General features: G+C 43.4%; 1 protein-coding gene across 1 annotated transcript in view; it reads left to right on the forward strand.

Annotated features, from left to right (window-relative positions):
• Nucleotides 1-22,015, forward strand: part of si:dkeyp-72e1.9 (syntaxin-binding protein 4) — a 155,762-nt gene that overhangs the window by 61,924 nt on the left and 71,823 nt on the right. The window contains exons 3-5 of the mRNA XM_065016601.1: nucleotides 5,633-5,728; nucleotides 14,774-14,843; nucleotides 14,971-15,045. Of these exons, the coding sequence (XP_064872673.1) occupies nucleotides 5,633-5,728; nucleotides 14,774-14,843; nucleotides 14,971-15,045 (241 nt within the window). The remainder of the gene's footprint in view (nucleotides 1-5,632; nucleotides 5,729-14,773; nucleotides 14,844-14,970; nucleotides 15,046-22,015) is intronic.

Here is a 22,015-nt window from a genome sequence, read left to right on the forward strand (position 1 = left end):
AACAGCCCTCTGTTCTATGAGTCATTACTAACCCAGTGACAGACAGACAGTAGTTAAACATGTATAGGCTACTATTAAACAGCCCTCTGTTCTATGAGTCATTACTAACCCAGTGACAGACAGACAGTAGTTAAACATGTATAGGCTACTATTAAACAGCCCTCTGTTCTATGAGTCATTACTAACCCAGTGACAGACAGACAGACAGTAGTTAAACATGTATAGTCATTACTAACTACAGTATTAAACAGCCCTCTGTTCTATGAGTCATTACTAACCCAGTGACAGACAGACAGTAGTTAAACATGTATAGACTACTATTAAACAGCCCTCTGTTCTATGAGTCATTACTAACCCAGTGGCAGACAGACAGACAGACAGTAGTTAAACATGTATAGGCTACTATTAAACAGCCCTCTGTTCTATGAGTCATTACTAACCCAGTGACAGACAGACAGTAGTTAAACATGTATAGACTACTATTAAACAGCCCTCTGTTCTATGAGTCATTACTAACCCAGTGACAGACAGACAGTAGTTAAACATGTATAGGCTACTATTAAACAGCCCTCTGTTCTATGAGTCATTACTAACCCAGTGACAGACAGACAGACAGACAGTAGTTAAACATGTATAGACTACTATTAAACAGCCCTCTGTTCTATGAGTCATTACTAACCCAGTGACAGACAGACAGTAGTTAAACATGTATAGGCTACTATTAAACAGCCCTCTGTTCTATGAGTCATTACTAACCCAGTGACAGACAGACAGTAGTTAAACATGTATAGGCTACTATTAAACAGCCCTCTGTTCTATGAGTCATTACTAACCCAGTGACAGACAGACAGTAGTTAAACATGTATAGGCTACTATTAAACAGCCCTCTGTTCTATGAGTCATTACTAACCCAGTGACAGACAGACAGTAGTTAAACATGTATAGACTACTATTAAACAGCCCTCTGTTCTATGAGTCATTACTAACCCAGTGACAGACAGACAGACAGACAGACAGTAGTTAAACATGTATAGGCTACTATTAAACAGCCCTCTGTTCTATGAGTCATTAGTCATTACTAACCCAGTGACAGACAGACAGACAGTAGTTAAACATGTATGAGGCTACTATTAAACAGCAGAGTAGTTCTGTTCTATGAGTCATTACTAACCCAGTGACAGACAGACAGACAGACAGACAGTAGTTAAACATGTATAGGCTACTATTAAACAGCCCTCTGTTCTATGAGTCATTACTAACCAGACAGACAGACAGACAGAGTTAAGACAGACAGTAGTTAAACATGTATAGACTACTATTAAACAGCCCTCTGTTCTATGAGTCATTACTAACCCAGTGACAGACAGACAGACAGTAGTTAAACATGTATAGGCTACTATTAAACAGCCCTCTGTTCTATGAGTCATTACTAACCCAGTGACAGACAGACAGTAGTTAAACATGTATAGGCTACTATTAAACAGCCCTCTGTTCTATGAGTCATTACTAACCCAGTGACAGACAGACAGTAGTTAAACATGTATAGGCTACTATTAAACAGCCCTCTGTTCTATGAGTCATTACTAACCCAGTGACAGACAGACAGTAGTTAAACATGTATAGGCTACTATTAAACAGCCCTCTGTTCTATGAGTCATTACTAACCCAGTGACAGACAGACAGACAGTAGTTAAACATGTATAGGCTACTATTAAACAGCCCTCTGTTCTATGAGTCATTACTAACCCAGTGACAGACAGACAGACAGTAGTTAAACATGTATAGGCTACTATTAAACAGCCCTCTGTTCTATGAGTCATTACTAACCCAGTGACAGACAGACAGACAGTAGTTAAACATGTATAGCTACTATTAAACACTACTATTAAACAGCCCTCTGTTCTATGAGTCATTACTAACCCAGTGACAGACAGACAGTAGTTAAACATGTATAGGCTACTATTAAACAGCCCTCTGTTCTATGAGTCATTACTAACCCAGTGACAGACAGACAGTAGTTAAACATGTATAGGCTACTATTAAACAGCCCTCTGTTCTATGAGTCATTACTAACCCAGTGACAGACAGACAGACAGTAGTTAAACATGTATAGGCTACTATTAAACAGTTAAACAGTGACAGACAGACAGTAGTTAAACATGTATAGGCTACTATTAAACAGCCCTCTGTTCTATGAGTCATTACTAACCCAGTGACAGACAGACAGTAGTTAAACATGTATAGGCTACTATTAAACAGCCCTCTGTTCTATGAGTCATTACTAACCCAGTGACAGACAGACAGACAGTAGTTAAACATGTATACAGCCCTCTGTTCTATGAGCTACTATTAAACAGCCCTCTGTTCTATGAGTCATTACTAACCCAGTGACAGACAGACAGTAGTTAAACATGTATAGGCTACTATTAAACAGCCCTCTGTTCTATGAGTCATTACTAACCCAGTGACAGACAGACAGTAGTTAAACATGTATAGGCTACTATTAAACAGCCCTCTGTTCTATGAGTCATTACTAACCCAGTGACAGACAGACAGACAGTAGTTAAACATGTATAGGCTACTATTAAACAGCCCTCTGTTCTATGAGTCATTACTAACCCAGTGACAGACAGACAGACAGACAGACAGTAGTTAAACATGTATAGGCTACTATTAAACAGCCCTCTGTTCTATGAGTCATTACTAACCCAGTGGCAGACAGACAGACAGACAGTAGTTAAACATGTATAGGCTACTATTAAACAGCCCTCTGTTCTATGAGTCATTACTAACCCAGTGACAGACAGACAGACAGTAGTTAAACATGTATAGGCTACTATTAAACAGCCCTCTGTTCTATGAGTCATTACTAACCCAGTAGTTAAACATGTATAGGCTACTATTAAACAGCCCTCTGTTCTATGAGACAGTGACAGACAGACAGTAGTTAAACATGTATAGGCTACTATTAAACAGCTATGAGTCTGTTCTATGAGTCATTACTAAACCCAGTGAGTCATTACTAACAGACAGACAGACAGTAGTTAAACATGTATAGGCTACTATTAAACAGCCCTCTGTTCTATGAGTCATTACTAACCCAGTGACAGACAGACAGTAGTTAAACATGTATAGGCTACTATTAAACAGCCCTCTGTTCTATGAGTCATTACTAACCCAGTGACAGACAGACAGACAGTAGTTAGTTAAACATGTATAGACTACTATTAAACAGCCCTCTGTTCTATGAGTCATTACTAACCCAGTGACAGACAGACAGTAGTTAAACATGTATAGGCTACTATTAAACAGCCCTCTGTTCTATGAGTCATTACTAACCCAGTGACAGACAGACAGTAGTTAAACATGTATAGCTACTATTAAACAGCCAGTGAGTCATTACTAACCCAGTGACAGACAGAAATGTATAGGCTACTATTAAATGTATAGACAGACAGACAGTAGTTAAACATGTATAGGCTACTATTAAACAGCCCTCTGTTCTATGAGTCATTACTAACCCAGTGACAGACAGACAGTAGTTAAACATGTATAGGCTACTATTAAACAGCCCTCTGTTCTATGAGTCATTACTAACCCAGTGACAGACAGACAGTAGTTAAACATGTATAGGCTACTATTAAACAGCCCTCTGTTCTATGAGTCATTACTAACCCAGTGACAGACAGACAGTAGTTAAACATGTATAGGCTACTATTAAACAGCCCTCTGTTCTATGAGTCATTACTAACCCAGTGACAGACAGACAGACAGTAGTTAAACATGTATAGACTACTATTAAACAGCCCTCTGTTCTATGAGTCATTACTAACCCAGTGACAGACAGACAGTAGTTAAACATGTACTATTAAACAGGCTACTATTAAGCTACTATTAAACAGCCCTCTCTGTTCTAGTGAGTCATTACTAAAACTCTGTTCTATGAGTCATTACTAACCCAGTGACAGACAGACAGTAGTTAAACATGTATAGGCTACTATTAAACAGCCCTCTGTTCTATGAGTCATTACTAACCCAGTGACAGACAGACAGTAGTTAAACATGTATAGACTACTATTAAACAGCCCTCTGTTCTATGAGTCATTACTAACCCAGTGACAGACAGACAGTAGTTAAACATGTATAGGCTACTATTAAACAGCCCTCTGTTCTATGAGTCATTACTAACCCAGTGACAGACAGACAGTAGTTAAACATGTATAGGCTACTATTAAACAGCCCTCTGTTCTATGAGTCATTACTAACCCAGTGACAGACAGACAGTAGTTAAACATGTATAGGCTACTATTAAACAGCCCTCTGTTCTATGAGTCATTACTAACCCAGTGACAGACAGACAGTAGTTAAACATGTATAGGCTACTATTAAACAGCCCTCTGTTCTATGAGTCATTACTAACCCAGTGACAGACAGACAGACAGACAGTAGTTAAACATGTATAGACTACTATTAAACAGCCCTCTGTTCTATGAGTCATTACTAACCCAGTGACAGACAGACAGACAGACAGACAGTAGTTAAACATGTATAGGCTACTATTAAACAGCCCTCTGTTCTATGAGTCATTACTAACCCAGTGACAGACAGACAGACAGACAGTAGTTAAACATGTATAGGCTACTATTAAACAGCCCTCTGTTCTATGAGTCATTACTAACCCAGTGACAGACAGACAGTAGTTAAACATGTATAGGCTACTATTAAACAGCCCTCTGTTCTATGAGTCATTACTAACCCAGTGACAGACAGACAGTTAAACATGTATAGACTACTATTAAACAGCCCTCTGTTCTATGAGTCATTACTAACCCAGTGACAGAAACAGTAGTTAAACATGTATAGGCTACTATTAAACAGCCCTCTGTTCTATGAGTCATTACTAACCCATGACAGACAGACAGTAGTTAAACATGTATAGGCTACTATTAAAAGCCCTCTGTTCTATGAGTCATTACTAACCCAGGCAGACAGACAGACAGACAGTAGTTAAACATGTATAGGCTACTATTAAACAGCCCTCTGTTCTATGAGTCATTACTAACCCAGTGACAGACAGACAGTAGTTAAACATGTATAGGCTACTATTAAACAGCCCTCTGTTCTATGAGTCATTACTAACCCAGTGACAGACAGACAGACAGACAGACAGTAGTTAAACATGTATAGGCTACTATTAAACAGCCCTCTGTTCTATGAGTCATTACTAACCCAGTGGCAGACAGACAGACAGACAGTAGTTAAACATGTATAGGCTACTATTAAACAGCCCTCTGTTCTATGAGTCATTACTAACCCAGTGACAGACAGACAGTAGTTAAACATGTATAGGCTACTATTAAACAGCCCTCTGTTCTATGAGTCATTACTAACCCAGTGACAGACAGACAGACAGTAGTTAAACATGTATAGACTACTATTAAACAGCCCTCTGTTCTATGAGTCATTACTAACCCAGTGACAGACAGACAGTAGTTAAACATGTATAGGCTACTATTAAACAGCCCTCTGTTCTATGAGTCATTACTAACCCAGTGACAGACAGACAGTAGTTAAACATGTATAGGCTACTATTAAACAGCCCTCTGTTCTATGGTGTTATTTCCCCCCTCAGGGATCAAAGTGATTGGAGGAATGAAGGAGTTAACGGGAGAGGAGTTTGGAGTCTACGTCAAAAGGATTTTACCTGGTGGCCTTGCTTCAAGTGATGGTAAGTGTCTTTCTATGCAGAAATAGAAGGGGTGGGGATGGCAACAGTAACACAGGTTTTTATTGTTTTTAATTGAACCTTTATTTAACTAGGCAAGTCAGTTAAGAACACATTCTTATTTACAATGACGGCCTACCAGGGAACAGTGGGTTAACTGCCAGCAGCCTACCACCCTGCATACCACTGCTGGCTTGCTTCTGAAGATAAGCAGGGTTGGTCCTGGTCAGTCCCTGGATGGGAGACCAGATTCTGCTGGAAGTGCTGTTGGAGGGCCAGTAGGAGGCACTCTTTCCTCTGGTTTAAAAAATATCCCAATGCCCCAGGGCAGTGATTGGGGACACTGCCCTGTGTAGGGTGCTGTCTTTCAGATGGGACGTTAAACGGGTGTCCTGACTCTCTGAGGTCATTAAAAGATCCCATGGCACTTGTCTCAAGAGTAGGGGTGTTAACGCTGGTGTCCTGGCTAAATTCCCAATCTGGCCCTCAAACCATCACGGTCACCTAATAATCCCCAGTTTACAATTGGCTCATTCATCCCCCTCCTCTCCCCTGTAACTATTCCCCAGGTCGTTGCTGTAAATGAGAACGTGTTCTCAGTCAACTTACCTGGTAAAATAACAACAAAAATAAAACTGCCTTGTTCAGGGGCAGAACGACAGATTTTTGCCTTGTCAGCTCGGGGATTCAATCTAGCAACCTTTCGATTACCGCTCTAACCACTAGGCTACCTGCTGCTTAAAGGGATAGTTCACCCAAATGACAAAATGACACATTGGTTTCAATAGCCTGTAAGCAGTCTAGGGACACGGTATGACAGCAAGCCGTGTTTTGGTTTTGGCTACTTGGCCACTATTTCAAATTCTAGCCTTTTAGCATTTATGGCACAAATCCAATACAAGTCAATGGTACCTATATTAGCATTTATGGCACCAATACAAGTCAATGGTACCTATATTAGCATTTATGGCACCAATATAAGTCAATGGTACCTATATTAGCATTTATGGCACCAATACAAGTCAATGGTACCTATATTAGCATTTATGGCACCAATACAAGTCAATGGTACCTATATTAGCATTTATGGCACCAATACAAGTCAATGGTACCTATATTAGCATTTTCACGCTTCATGTCCATATCATCTATAAGTAACTTCTCAATACATCAGTCCACTAATCAACAGGCCAGTCTGGTCTGTGGCTCTGGTCTGTGTTTCAGTCGACTAACCGACAGGCCACTCTGGTCCGTGTTTCAGTCGACTAACTGACAGGCCACTCTGGTCTGTGTTTCAGTCCACTAACCGACAGGCCACACTGGTCTGTGGCTCTGGTCTGTGTTTCAGTCCCCTAACTGACAGGCCACTCTGGTCTGTGGCTCTGGTCTGTGTTTCAGTCCCCTAACTGACAGGCCACTCTGGTCTGTGGCTCTGGTCTGTGTTTCAGTCCCCTAACTGACAGGCCACTCTGGTCTGTGTTTCAGTCCACTAACTGACAGGCCACTCTGGTCCGTGTTTCAGTCGACTAACTGACAGGCCACTCTGGTCTGTGGCTCTGGTCTGTGTTTCAGTACACTAACTGACAGGCCGCTCTGGTCTGTGTTTCAGTCCACTAACCGACAGGCCGCTCTGGTCTGTGGCTCTGGTCTGTGTTTCAGTCTGCTAACTGACAGGCCGCTCTGGTCTGTGGCTCTGGTCTGTGTTTCAGTCCACTAACTGACAGGCCGCTCTGGTCTGTGGCTCTGGTCTGTGTTTCAGTCCACTAACTGACAGGCCACTCTGGTCTGTGTTTCAGTCCACTAACTGACAGGCCGCTCTGGTCTGTGTTTCAGTCCACTAACTGACAGGCCGCTCTGGTCTGTGTTTCAGTCCACTAACTGACAGGCCGCTCTGGTCTGTGTTTCAGTCCACTAGCTGACAGGCCACTCTGGTCTGTGTTTCAGTCCACTAACTGACAACCCCTCTGGTCTGAGGCTCTGGTCTGTGTTTCAGTCCACTAACTGACAGGCCGCTCTGGTCTGTGTTTCAGTCCACTAACTGACAGGCCACTCTGGTCTGTGGCTCTGGTCTGTGTTTCAGTCCACTAATCGACAAGTCGCTCTTGTCTGTGTGTTTTGGATGTGGTTTCTCTACTTGGTCCCTGAAATGAAGGATTGCAGAAAAGGGCAGCAACAGTCGCTGATAAGTACTGCATCTCAAATGGCACCCTATTCCCTACATAGTGCACTACTTTAGACCAGAGCTGGCACCCTATTCCCTACATAGTGCACTACTTTAGGGCTCTGGACAAAAGCAGTGCACTATGTAGGGAATAAGGTCCCGTTTGGGACACAGATAACTACTGGGAAATCTGCCTCTGCTCCAACCCAAACATGGTGTGATTAAATTGCTTTGATCCCTGTGATTTGGGACAGCTTTTCCACTAATGACCCAAGAAGAGCAATCTCATTATTGTGAATGAAGGCCTGGGAAAATCCATCAGACTCAGAAGTCAGAAAGGGTTTGCATCCCAAATGGCACCCTATTCCATATTTAGTGCACTACTCTTGACCAGAAGCCTATGTGCTCTGTGGGTAAAAGTAGTGCACTAAATTGGGAATACAGTGCCTTTTGGGACACAGGGGTTTGGAGTGAAGTGGTTTCACTGGAACAGAGAGTTCCTAGAATAAACTAGTATTTATCGGATTGGTTACCAATTGAAACCAAGGAAGATCTTGTAGTGGACAACATATCTAGGCAGAGTGGGTTGAGCTTCTAATTGCTCTCTTAACTCATATAGCCCTCAGGAAATACAGCTAACTACTACCTATAGCCCTCAGGAAATACAGCTAACTACTACCTATAGCCCTCAGGAAATACAGCTAACTACTACCTATAGCCCTCAGGAAATACAGCTAACTACTACCTATAGCCCTCAGGAAATACAGCTAACTACTACCTATAGCTCTGAGGAAATACAGCTAACTACTACCTATAGCCCTCAGGAAATACAGCTAACTACTACCTATAGCCCTGAGGGAATACAGCTAACTACTACCTATAGCCCTCAGGAAATACAGCTAACTACTACCTATAGCCCTGAGGGAATACAGCTAATTACTACCTATAGCCCTGAGGAAATACAGCTAACTACTACCTATAGCCCTCAGGAAATACAGCTAACTACTACCGATAGCCCTCAGGAAATACAGCTAACTACTACCTATAGCCCTCAGGAAATACAGCTAACTACTACCTATAGCCCTCAGGAAATACAGCTAACTACTACCTATAGCCCTCAGGAAATACAGCTAACTACTACCTATAGCCCTCAGGAAATACAGCTAACTACTACCTATAGCCCTCAGGAAATACAGCTAACTACTACCGATAGCCCTGAGGAAATACAGCTAACTACTACCTATAGCCCTCAGGAAATACAGCTAACTACAACCGATAGCCCTGAGGAAATACAGCTAACTACTACCTATAGCCCTGAGGGAATACAGCTAACTACTACCTATAGCCCTCAGGAAATACAGCTAACTACTACCTATAGCCCTGAGGGAATACAGCTAATTACTACCTATAGCCCTGAGGAAATACAGCTAACTACTACCTATAGCCCTGAGGGAATACAGCTAATTACTACCGATAGCCCTGAGGAAATACAGCTAACTACTACCTATAGCCCTGAGGGAATACAGCTAATTACTACCTATAGCCCTGAGGGAATACAGCTAATTACTACCTATAGCCCTCAGGAAATACAGCTAACTACTACCTATAGCCCTCAGGAAATATAGCTAACTACTACCTATAGCCCTCAGGAAATACAGCTAACTACTACCGATAGCCCTGAGGAAATACAGCTAACTACTACCTATAGCCCTCAGGAAATACAGCTAACTACTACCTATAGCCCCCAGGAAATACAGCTAACTACTACCTATAGCCCTCAGGAAATACAGCTAACTACTACCTATAGCCCCCAGGAAATACAGCTAACTACTACCTATAGCCCTCAGGAAATACAGCTAACTACAATTTATAGCCCTCAGGAAATACAGCTAACTACTACCTATAGCCCTCAGGAAATACAGCTAACTACAACCGATAGCCCTGAGGAAATACAGCTAACTACTACCTATAGCCCTGAGGGAATACAGCTAACTACTACCTATAGCCCTCAGGAAATACAGCTAACTACTACCTATAGCCCTGAGGGAATACAGCTAATTACTACCTATAGCCCTGAGGAAATACAGCTAACTACTACCTATAGCCCTGAGGGAATACAGCTAATTACTACCGATAGCCCTGAGGAAATACAGCTAACTACTACCTATAGCCCTGAGGGAATACAGCTAATTACTACCTATAGCCCTGAGGGAATACAGCTAATTACTACCTATAGCCCTCAGGAAATACAGCTAACTACTACCTATAGCCCTCAGGAAATATAGCTAACTACTACCTATAGCCCTCAGGAAATACAGCTAACTACTACCGATAGCCCTGAGGAAATACAGCTAACTACTACCTATAGCCCTCAGGAAATACAGCTAACTACTACCTATAGCCCCCAGGAAATACAGCTAACTACTACCTATAGCCCTCAGGAAATACAGCTAACTACTACCTATAGCCCCCAGGAAATACAGCTAACTACTACCTATAGCCCTCAGGAAATACAGCTAACTACAATTTATAGCCCTCAGGAAATACAGCTAACTACTACCTATAGCCCTCAGGAAATACAGCTAACTACTACCTATAGCCCTCAGGAAATACAGCTAACTACTACCTATAGCCCCCAGGAAATACAGCTAACTACCACCTATAGCCCTCAGGAAATACAGCTAACTACTACCTATAGCCCTCAGGAAATACAGCTAACTACTACGGATAGCTCTCAGGAAATATAGCTAACTACTACCTATAGCCCTCAGGGAATACAGCTAACTACCACTTTAATGTGTATGTACAGGCTGTGGTGTAAGTGGCTCACGTGTGTGTGTGTGTCCAGCATCATCCCAGTGCGTAGTACTATCAGTGTTAATACCTCTGAAGGGTAGGATTAAACAGGTCTGTCTCGATCTCTTCCTGTCTTCCTCTGTTACCATGGAGACTTACTACAGTGTCAGTATAGATAGAGGTCTATGTGAGTACACTCTGTTACCATGGAGACTTATTACAGTGTCAGTATAGAGGTCTGTATAAGTACAGACTGTTACTATGGAGACTTACTACAGTGTCAGTATAGAGGTCTATATGAGTACAGACTGTTACTATGGAGACTTACTACAGTGTCAGTATAGAGTTCTATATGAGTACAGACTCTGTTACCATGGAGACTTACTACAGTGTCAGTATAGAGGTGTATATGAGTACAGACTCTGTTACTATGGAGACTTACTACAGTGTCAGTATAGAGGTGCATATGAGTACAGACTCTGTTACTATGGAGACTTACTGCAGTGTCAGTATAGAGGTCTATATGAGTACAGACTGTTACTATGGAGACTTACTACAGTGTCAGTATAGAGGTCTACATGAGTACAGACTGTTACTATGGAGACTTACTACAGTGTCAGTATAGAGGTCTATATGCGTACAGACTCTGTTAGTATGGAGACTTACTACAGTGTCAGTATAGAGGTCTATATGAGTACAGATCTGTTACCATGGAGACTTATTACAGTGTCAGTATAGAGGTCTATATGAGTACAGACTCTGTTACTATGGAGACTTACTACAGTGTCAGTATAGAGGTGTATATGAGTACAGATCTGTTACCATGGAGACTAACTACAGTGTCAGTATAGAGGTCTACATGAGTACAGACTGTTACTATGGAGACTTACTACAGTGTCAGTATAGAGGTCTATATGCGTACAGACTCTGTTACTATGGAGACTTACTACAGTGTCAGTATAGAGGTCTATATGAGTACAGATCTGTTACCATGGAGACTTACTACAGTGTCAGTATAGAGGTCTATATGAGTACAGACTCTGTTACTATGGAGACTTACTACAGTGTCAGTATAGAGGTGTATATGAGTACAGACTCTGTTACTATGGAGACTTACTACAGTGTCAGTATAGAGGTGTATATGAGTACAGACTCTGTTACTATGGAGACTTACTACAGTGTCAGTATAGAGGTGCATATGAGTACAGACTCTGTTACTATGGAGACTTACTGCAGTGTCAGTATAGAGGTCTATATGAGTACAGACTGTTACTATGGAGACTTACTACAGTGTCAGTATAGAGGTCTATATGCGTACAGACTCTGTTACTATGGAGACTTACTACAGTGTCAGTATAGAGGTCTATATGAGTACAGATCTGTTACCATGGAGACTTACTACAGTGTCAGTATAGAGGTCTATATGAGTACAGATCTGTTACTATGGAGACTTACTACAGTGTCAGTATAGAGGTCTATATGAGTACAGACTGTTACTATGGAGACTTACTACAGTGTCAGTATAGAGGTCTATATGAGGACAGACTATGTTACTATGGAGACTTACTACAGTATCAGTATAGAGGTCTATATGAGTACAGACTCTGTTACCATGGAGACTTACTACAGTGTCAGTATAGAGGTCTATATGAGTACAGACTGTTACTATGGAGACTTACTACAGTATCAGTATAGAGGTCTATATGAGTACAGACTCTGTTACCATGGAGACTTACTACAGTGTCAGTATAGAGGTCTATATGAGTACAGATCTGTTATCAGCTGTTGTCAAACACAAGTGCGTCTCGAAAGACGAATATCTTCTTCAATAGTGTGCAGTGAATTCTACCAGATGAAAATGAGTACGACATCCTAGCATTTAAAGCAAACTCATTTTCCCAAAAATTTCACGTAATATAAAATATTATATTTTCTTCTACCCAGAAGACCTACTAAGTCTGGGTATTTGGACTGTTAAAACATGGTCATTTAAAATAAGTTATGTAGAACATGCTCTCTGCTACAGCTCATATCAGATAAACTCATCAAGTCTTTTAGACCAGTGACTTATGTAACTTGTCCCTTGGGCTCCAGAAATTGACTAAATTAATCAAATGTACCATTGTTACTATCCCTACTGTAGTGAATGGAACTAACTGCATTGCTATGATGTACAGTTTGCACAACTCTGTGTTATATCATATCGTAATGAACTGAGGGAGAAGGACAAGGTCTCTAGTGGGTCGTGATCCCAGATTGGTTATATCATATCGTAATGAACTGAGGGAGAAGGACAAGGTCTCTACTGGGTCGGGATCCCAGATTGGTTATATCATATCGTAATGAACTGAGGGAGAAGGACAAGGTCTCTAGTGGGTCGTGATCCCAGATTGGTTATATCATATCATAATGAACTGAGGGAGAAGGACCATGTCTCTACTGGGTCGGGATCCCAGATTGGTTATATCATATCGTAATGAACTGAGGGAGAAGGACCAGGTCTCTAGTGGGTCGTGATCCCAGATTGGTTATATCATATCGTAATGAACAGAGGGAGAAGGACAAGGTCTCTACTGGGTCGGGATCCCAGATTGGTTATATCATATCATAATGAACTGAGGGAGAAGGACCAGGTCTCTACTGGGTCGGGATCCCAGATTGGTTATATATGATATTGTAATGAACTGAGGGAGAAGGACAAGGTCTCTAGTTGGTCGGGATCCCAGATTGGTTATATCATATCGTAATGAACTGAGGGAGAAGGACCATGTCTCTAGTGGATCGTGATCCCAGATTGGTTATATCATATCGTAATGAACAGAGGGAGAAGGACAAGGTCTCTACTGGGTCGTGATCCCAGATTGGTTATATCATATCGTAATGAACAGAGGGAGAAGGACAAGGTCTCTACTGGGTTGTGATCCCAGATTGGTTATATCATATCGTAATGAACTGAGGGAGAAGGACAAGGTCTCTAGTGGGTTGCGAACACAGATCGCCTGGTCCAAAGAGAAAGGCCCTAGCTAGACACAATCCCAATAAGGTTATCCCAGAGGAAGAGATGGTAATGTGTTTATCATATAGGGTTGTTAAATTACTCCACTTCCAAACAATCTCCTCTAGGGTTGTGTCTGATTTGGTACCCTATTCACTATGTAGAGAACTACTTTGGACAAGGGCACATAGAGGGCTTTGGTCAAAGTAGTGCACTATATACAGCTGGGCAAAAAAGTATTTAGTCAGCCATCAATTGTGCAAGTTCTCCCACTTAAAAAGATGAGAGAGGCCTGTAATTTTCATCATAGGTATACTTCAACTATGACAGTCAAAATGAGAAGAAGAAAAAATCCATAAAATCACATTGTAGGATTTTTAATGAATTTATTTGCAAATGATGATTAACTGTTTGTTCTGAGGTTAGTTCTGGTGGGATAAAGAGATATCACTGATTAACACGTCTCCTTCAGTGGTCAAGGAAGGTCCAGGAGGATCCCTCTCAACAGTTTTCATCTCTTTGTTTACTCTTAGTCTATACCGTCTACAGATTGTATACTCCCCTTAAGTGCTCTTCTTACTTTCCCTTGTCTGGTAGAGACGTGATTAGTGTTCACACGATACCAGCCAATAGGGCTCCTGTAATTTATATCAGATTTAAAATACCTGGGGCCTATTCACAAAGCCTCTCAGATTAGGAGTGCAAATCTCGGATCAGTTTAGCCTATTAGATAATATTGAATAAGACAGGTGGATACCAGATCCTAGATGAGCTCTCCCAGTCTGAGAGGCTTTGTGAACACAGGCCCTGGTTTGTTATGCTTAGATATTCCAGGTAAAAGGTGCCCCCTGAACTCTGGGTCGTCTGCCCGCCACAAGACCATTAGCCCGCTGAGCTATAGTTTGGGGAGCCAAAACAAGTTTTCGGGACTCTTGACTGAGGCAAGGTTACTCATCGTACAAGCGGGATTTTCACTTAACCAACCTCTCTTATACTTCATATTCTGATGACATTCATATGATGTGATTAATACATCCTCACCTTGATGACATCACTGTTTGACCTGTGACCTTGTGTTGACCTCTCACCTCACCAGGACACCTCCAGGCGGGAGACCAGATCTTGGAGGTGAATGGGGAGAGTTTACTAGGGGTCACCAGTGAAAGGTAGGTTCAACAATAAATAAAAACAACTCTCTCTTCATTGGAAAAATACCAAAAAGACCAGTGACATTTTGTGTTGATGTCATCAAGACATTAACTTTTTTGTTTTTCTGTTATTGTTTTATAACAGAGCAGTAGACGTTCTGAGATCAGCGTCCTCGAGCAACCAAATGCGCCTTCTGATCGCCAGAGACGAGGAAGCCAGGTAGGCCCTGAGCACCGCGTCTAGATATGAGATGCACACGACCACGTATCATAGACCACATTCTGTAGGCTTAGTGTCAATACACTTAATCACAACTTTAGCGTCAACACAAATTGGGTCGCTGATGTGAGGGTCTGTTATCCGCATTTGTGTCTGAAGTCTGAATTTCAGCTATCAGGTGTTTTGTGTCGGTTTGGAACTCCAATCGTGCTCCATGTCCATCTGTGTCCCTGAATGTCCTTTATCTCTCAACTTGGCCTGCCTGTCCTCCTCCTCTTCCTCCTTCTCCTCCTCCTACTCCTTCTCCTCCTTCTCTTCCTCCTCCTCTCAAAAATGTTGATTATTAAAAAGATGCCATTTTTTTTAATTATTCAAAGTAAAAATGAATAATTTTGTGGATAAACCAGATGGTTGGCAAGGCGTTGAGAGTTTCTTTGGCTATGAATAACCCTGGCAGTGGCATGTGGGACATTTTGGGAAGGGTTTTTGGGCTGGGACGCCCTCGCTCCGCCTCAGGCACTTCTTCTTCTTCCTACCTTTCTCTCCACCCCGGGCAGCAGCAACAGGATGAATGGAAAGACATTTAGTACAGACTGTTAATCCAAACTGATGAACCTGTGAACTTGCTATGCTGATCCTCAGCACGAGGGCCCCACAAGGGTGCGTGCTCAGCCCCTTCCTGTACTCCCTGTTCACCCATGACTGCGTGGCCACCACGTCTCCAACTCAATCATCAGGTTTGCAGACAACACAACAGTAGTAGGCCTGATTACCAACAATGATGAGACAGCCTACAGCGAGGAGGGGACGGCCCTGGTGAAGTGGTGCCAGGAAAATAACCTTTCCTTCAACGTCAACAAAACAAAAGGAGCTGATTGTGGACTTCAGGAGATAGCAGAAAGCAGGTTTTCATCAAGGATCTTTGCTCCGTTCATCTTTCCCTTGATCCTGACTATTCTCCCAGTCCATGCCCCTGAAAAACATCCCCACAGCATGATGCTGTCCCACAGCATGATGCTGCCACCACCATGCTTCACTGTAGGGATGGTGCCAGGTGTCCTCCAGACATGATGCTGCCACCACCATGCTTCACCGTAGGGATGGTGCCAGGTGTCCTCCAGACATGATGCTGCCACCACCATGCTTCACCGTAGGGATGGTGCCAGGTGTCCTCCAGACATGATGCTGCCACCACCATGCTTCACCGTAGGGATGGTGCCAGGTGTCCTCCAGACATGATGCTGCCACCACCATGCTTCACAGTAGGGATGGTGCCAGGTGTCCTCCAGACATGATGCTGCCACCACCATGCTTCACCGTAGGGATGGTGCCAGGTTTCCTCCAGATGTGACGGTTGGCATTCAGACCAAAGAGTTCAAACTTGGTTTCATCAGACCAGAGAATCTTGTTTCTCAAGGTCTGACAGTCCTTTAGGTGTCTTTTGGCAAACTCCAAGCGGGCTGTCATGTGCCTTTCACTGAGGAGTGGCTTCCATCTGGCCACTCTAACATAAAGGCCTGATTGGTGGAGTGCTGCAGAGATGGTTGTCCTTCTGGAAGGTTCTCCCATCTCCTCAGAGGAACTCTGGAGCTCTGTCAGAGTGACCATTGGGTTCTTGGTCACCTCCCTGACCAAGGCCCTTGTCCCCTGATTGCTCAGTTTGGTCGGGCGGCCATCTCTAGGAAGAGTCTTAGTGGTTCCAAATTTCTTCCATTTAAGAATGATGGAGGCGACTGGGTTCTTGGGTACCTTCAATGCTCCAGATCTGTGCCTCGACACAATCCTGTCTCGGAGCTCTACAGACTATTCCTTCGACCTCATGGCTTGGTTTTTGCTCTGACATGCACTGTCAACTGTGGGACCCTTTATAGACTAGTGTGGGCCTTTCCAAATCATGACCAATCAATTGAATTTAACCACAGGTGGACTCCAATCAACATCTCAAGGATGATCAATGGGAACAGGATGCAGCTGAGCAAAATTTAGAGTCTCACAGCAGAGGTTGTCACCACCAAAATAAGATATTTCCGTTTTTTACATTTTTAATACATGCAGAAATGTCTACAAACCTGTTTTGGCTTTGTCATTATGGGTTATTGTGATGTCATTATGGGGTATTGTGATGTCATTATGGGTTATTGTGATGTCATTATGGGGTATTGTGATGTCATTATGGGTTATTGTGATGTCATTATGGGGTATTGTGATGTCATTGTTGGTTATTGTGTGTAGATTGATGAAGAAAACACTTTTCCCCCCCATCCATTTTAGAATAAGGCTGTAACGTAACAAAATGTGGAAAAAGTCAAGGGGTCTGAATTATTTCCGAATGCACTGTATATATTCATATTCTGGACATTGCTTGTTCTGATATTTCTTGATTTTGTTCTTTAAATGTTTTAAGGATTTGTGTGTATTGTTTGGTAATGCTCGGTATTGCTGCACTGTTAGCCCTAGAAACATAAGCATCTGCAAAATATGTGTACGTAACCAGTAACATTTGATTTGATTTGAAAGTCAGGGAAGGGAACCACATTACACAGCAAACACAGTAAAATATAACTTTTACTACGTGATTTGCTCTAAACAGCCAGTGGAAGGTTATATCAGTCAGAACATTAACAGAGAGAACCTGCATCCCCCACTCATCATATTCTGCCATCTGGTAGCCTATTGTTGTTAGCATTTAACATTTAGCCAGGTTGCTAATCTAACCACGATGCCATGGCAACAACCGACCGGGTGGTCAGTTTTGACATTGTGAGTCAGCATAAAACCAGGTCACACTAGCTGTCACGCACGCATGCACGCACGCACGCACGCACGCACGCACGCACGCACGCACACACACACACACACACACACACACACACACACACACACACACACACAATTAGACAGGCTATACAGGCTACAGAGTGTTCAAGCTACAGACAGGAAAGCAGGCTACATACAGGAAAGCAGGCTACAGACAGGAAAGCAGGCTACATACAGGAAAGCAGGTTACATACTGGAAAGCAGGCTACATACAGGAAAGCAGGCTACAGACAGGAAAGCAGGCTACATACAGGAAAGCAGGCTACAGACAGGAAAGCAGGCTACACACAGGAAAGCGGACTACATGCAGGAAAGCAGGCTACAGGCAGGAAAGCAGGCTACAGACAGGAAAGCAGGCTACTGGCAGGAAAGCAGGCTACACACAGGAAAGCGGACTACATGCAGGAAAGCAGGCTACAGGCAGGAAAGCAGGCTACAGACAGGAAAGCAGGCTACTGGCAGGAAATCAGGCTACACACAGGAAAGCGGACTACATGCAGGAAAGCAGGCTACAGGCAGGAAAGCAGGCTACAGACAGGAAAGCAGGCTACTGGCAGGAAATCAGGCTACATTCAGGAAAGCAGGCTAGATGCAGGAAAGCAGGCTACTGGCAGGAAAGCAGGCTACAGGCAGGAAAGCAGGCTACAGGCAGCAGGCTACAGGCAGGAAAGCAGGCTACAGGCTATAGACAGGAAAGCAGGCTACAGACAGGAAAGCAGGCTACAGGCAGAAAAGCATGCTACAGGCTATAGACAGGAAAGCAGGCTACAGGCTCCAGGCAGGAAAGCAGGCTACAGGTGGGAAAGCGGACTACATGCAGAAAAGCAGGCTACAGGCAGGAAAGCAGGCTACAGGCGGGAAAGCGGACGACATGCAGAAAAGCAGGCTACAGTCAGGAAAGCTACAGGCAGGAGAGGCAGGAAAGCAGGCTACAGACAGGAAAGCAGGCTACAGGCAGGAAAGCAGGCTACAGGCGGGAAAGCAGGCTACAGACAGGAAAGCAGGCTACATTCTACAGGCAGGAAAGCAGGCTAAATATGGGAAATCAGGCTACAGACAGGAAAGCAGGCTACAGACAGGAAAGCAGGCTACAGGTAGGAAATCAGGCTACAGACAGGAAAGCAGTCTACAGGCAGGAAAGCAGGCTACAGACAGGAAATCAGGCTACAGACAGGAAAGCAGGCTATAGACAGGAAAGCAGGCTACAGGCTCCAGGCAGGAAAGCAGGCTACAGGTGGGAAAGCGGACTACATGCAGAAAAGCAGGCTACAGGCAGGAAAGCAGGCTACAGGCGGGAAAGCGGACGACATGCAGAAAAGCAGGCTACAGGCAGAAAAGCAGGCTACAGTCAGGAAAGCTACAGGCAGGAGAGGCAGGAAAGCAGGCTACAGACAGGAAAGCAGGCTACAGGCAGGAAAGCAGGCTACAGGCGGGAAAGCAGGCTACAGACAGGAAAGCAGGCTACATTCTACAGGCAGGAAAGCAGGCTAAATACGGGAAATCAGGCTACAGACAGGAAAGCAGGCTACAGGCTACAGGCAGGAAATCAGGCTACAGACAGGAAAGCTGTCTACAGGCAGGAAAGCAGGCTACAGACAGGAAATCAGGCTACAGACAGGAAAGCAGGCTATAGACAGGAAAGCAGGCTACAGGCTCCAGGCAGGAAAGCAGGCTACAGGTGGGAAAGCGGACTACATGCAGAAAAGCAGGCTACAGGCAGGAAAGCAGGCTACAGGCGGGAAAGCGGACGACATGCAGAAAAGCAGGCTACAGGCAGAAAAGCAGGCTACAGTCAGGAAAGCTACAGGCAGGAGAGGCAGGAAAGCAGGCTACAGACAGGAAAGCAGGCTACAGGCAGGAAAGCAGGCTACAGGCGGGAAAGCAGGCTACAGACAGGAAAGCAGGCTACATTCTACAGGCAGGAAAGCAGGCTAAATACGGGAAATCAGGCTACAGACAGGAAAGCAGGCTACAGGCTACAGGCAGGAAATCAGGCTACAGACAGGAAAGCAGTCTACAGGCAGGAAAGCAGGCTACAGACAGGAAATCAGGCTACAGACAGGAAAGCAGGCTACAGGCAGGAAAGGAGGCTCATGAGATGAGCCTGTGCTTCACATCATTCTATAATCTGTGTTCTGTGCCTTAACCAACCCTCAGAGCTCAGCACACAGGCCAAGATAGGAGGGATGGAGAGGAGGAGACAGGAGGCATGGAGAGGAGAGGAGGAGACAGGAGGGGAAAGGAGAGGAGAGGAGGAGACAGGAGGGGAAAGGATAGGAGAGGAGGAGAGGAATGGAAAGGAGAGGAGAGGAGGAGACAGGAGGGGAAAGGAGAGGAGAGGAGGAGACAGGAGGGGAGAGGAGAGGAGGAGAGGAGGAGACAGGAGGGGAAAGGAGAGGAGAGGAGGAGACAGGAGGGGAAAGGAGAGGAGAGGAGGAGACAGGAGGGGAAAGGAGAGGAGAGGAGGAGAGGAGGAGACAGGAGGGGAAAGGAGAGGAGAGGAGGAGACAGGAGGGGAAAGGAGAGGAGAGGAGGAGACAGGAGGGGAAAGGAGAGGAGAGGAGGAGAAAGGAGAGGAGAGGAGAGGAGAGGAGAGGAGAGGAGACAGGAAAGGAGAGGAGAGTATGGAGGGATTATGCCTTTGCATTTCTGTTCCTTCCTCTCTTCATCTCTCTCTCTCTAATCCCCCTCTCCCTCTCTCTAATTCTTTCCCCCTATTCTCCCTCGTTCTGTATCTCCTCCGTGCTATTTGGGTCCACTACGCAGTAATATTAACCTGGCTGTTAAAGTCTTAGTACCATTGATCTGTGATGAGAGGGGGTCAGAAATAGAAAGGGAATATGCTAGAACCAACCTCTATTTAACCAGGGAATCCTGTTGAAATGAACACTTACAATATAACTAAATATGAAGCTAGAACCAACCTCTATTTAACCAGGGAATCCTGTATTAATGAACACTTACAATATAACTAAATATGAAGCTAGAACCAACCTCTATTTAACCAGGGAATCCTGTTGAAATGAACACTTACAATATAACTAAATATGAAGCTAGAACCAACCTCTATTTAACCAGGGAATCCTGTTGAAATGAACACTTACAATATAACTAAATATGAAGCTAGAACCAACCTCTATTTAACCAGGGAATCCTGTTGAAATGAACACTTACAATATAACTAAATATGAAGCTAGAACCAACCTCTATTTAACCAGGGAATCCTGTTGAAATGAACACTTACAATATAACTAAATATGAAGCTAGAACCAACCTCTATTTAACCAGGGAATCCTGTTGAAATGAACACTTACAATATAACTAAATATGAAGCTAGAACCAACCTCTATTTAACCAGGGAATCCTGTTGAAATGAACACTTACAATATAACTAAATATGAAGCTAGAACCAACCTCTATTTAACCAGGGAATCCTGTTGAAATAAACACTTACAATATAACTAAATATGAAGCTAGAACCAACCTCTATTTAACCAGGGAATCCTGTTGAAATGAACACTTACAATATAACTAAATATGAAGCTAGAACCAACCTCTATTTAACCAGGGAATCCTGTTGAAATAAACACTTACAATATAACTAAATATGAAGCTAGAACCAACCTCTATTTAACCAGGGAATCCTGTTGAAATGAACACTTACAATATAACTAAATATGAAGCTAGAACCAACCTCTATTTAACCAGGGAATCCTGTTGAAATAAACACACAAACTAAATGTAGACTAAATATAGACCCAACATTTAAACCCCCCAAATTGATATTTATTTACAGTAGCTCAATGGCTTAAGTTCTTCATTCCCATTAGTGAGACTCCAGACTGCTAGAGATTGTGTCTTTGGTGTTAGCCACCTTAACCACCAGTCAGTACCGCTAGTGACATCAGATCACCACGTGACCCTATGTGACCTCTGAGGTTGTTAATCCGTCTGTCTCAGCAGCCCATCCTGATCGTGATATGAAGGAAGACACGCAGTGAGGTTAAATATACCAGAGATTCAGACTGGACATTCCCCTGCAGTGAGGTTAAATATACCAGAGATTCAGACTGGACATTCCCCTGCAGTGAGGTTAAATATACCAGAGATTCAGACTGGACATTCCCCTGCAGTGAGGTTAAATACACCAGAG

Source organism: Oncorhynchus nerka, unplaced genomic scaffold (assembly GCF_034236695.1).
Source record: "Oncorhynchus nerka isolate Pitt River unplaced genomic scaffold, Oner_Uvic_2.0 unplaced_scaffold_959, whole genome shotgun sequence".
Classification (NCBI taxonomy): Eukaryota; Metazoa; Chordata; class Actinopteri; order Salmoniformes; family Salmonidae; genus Oncorhynchus; species Oncorhynchus nerka.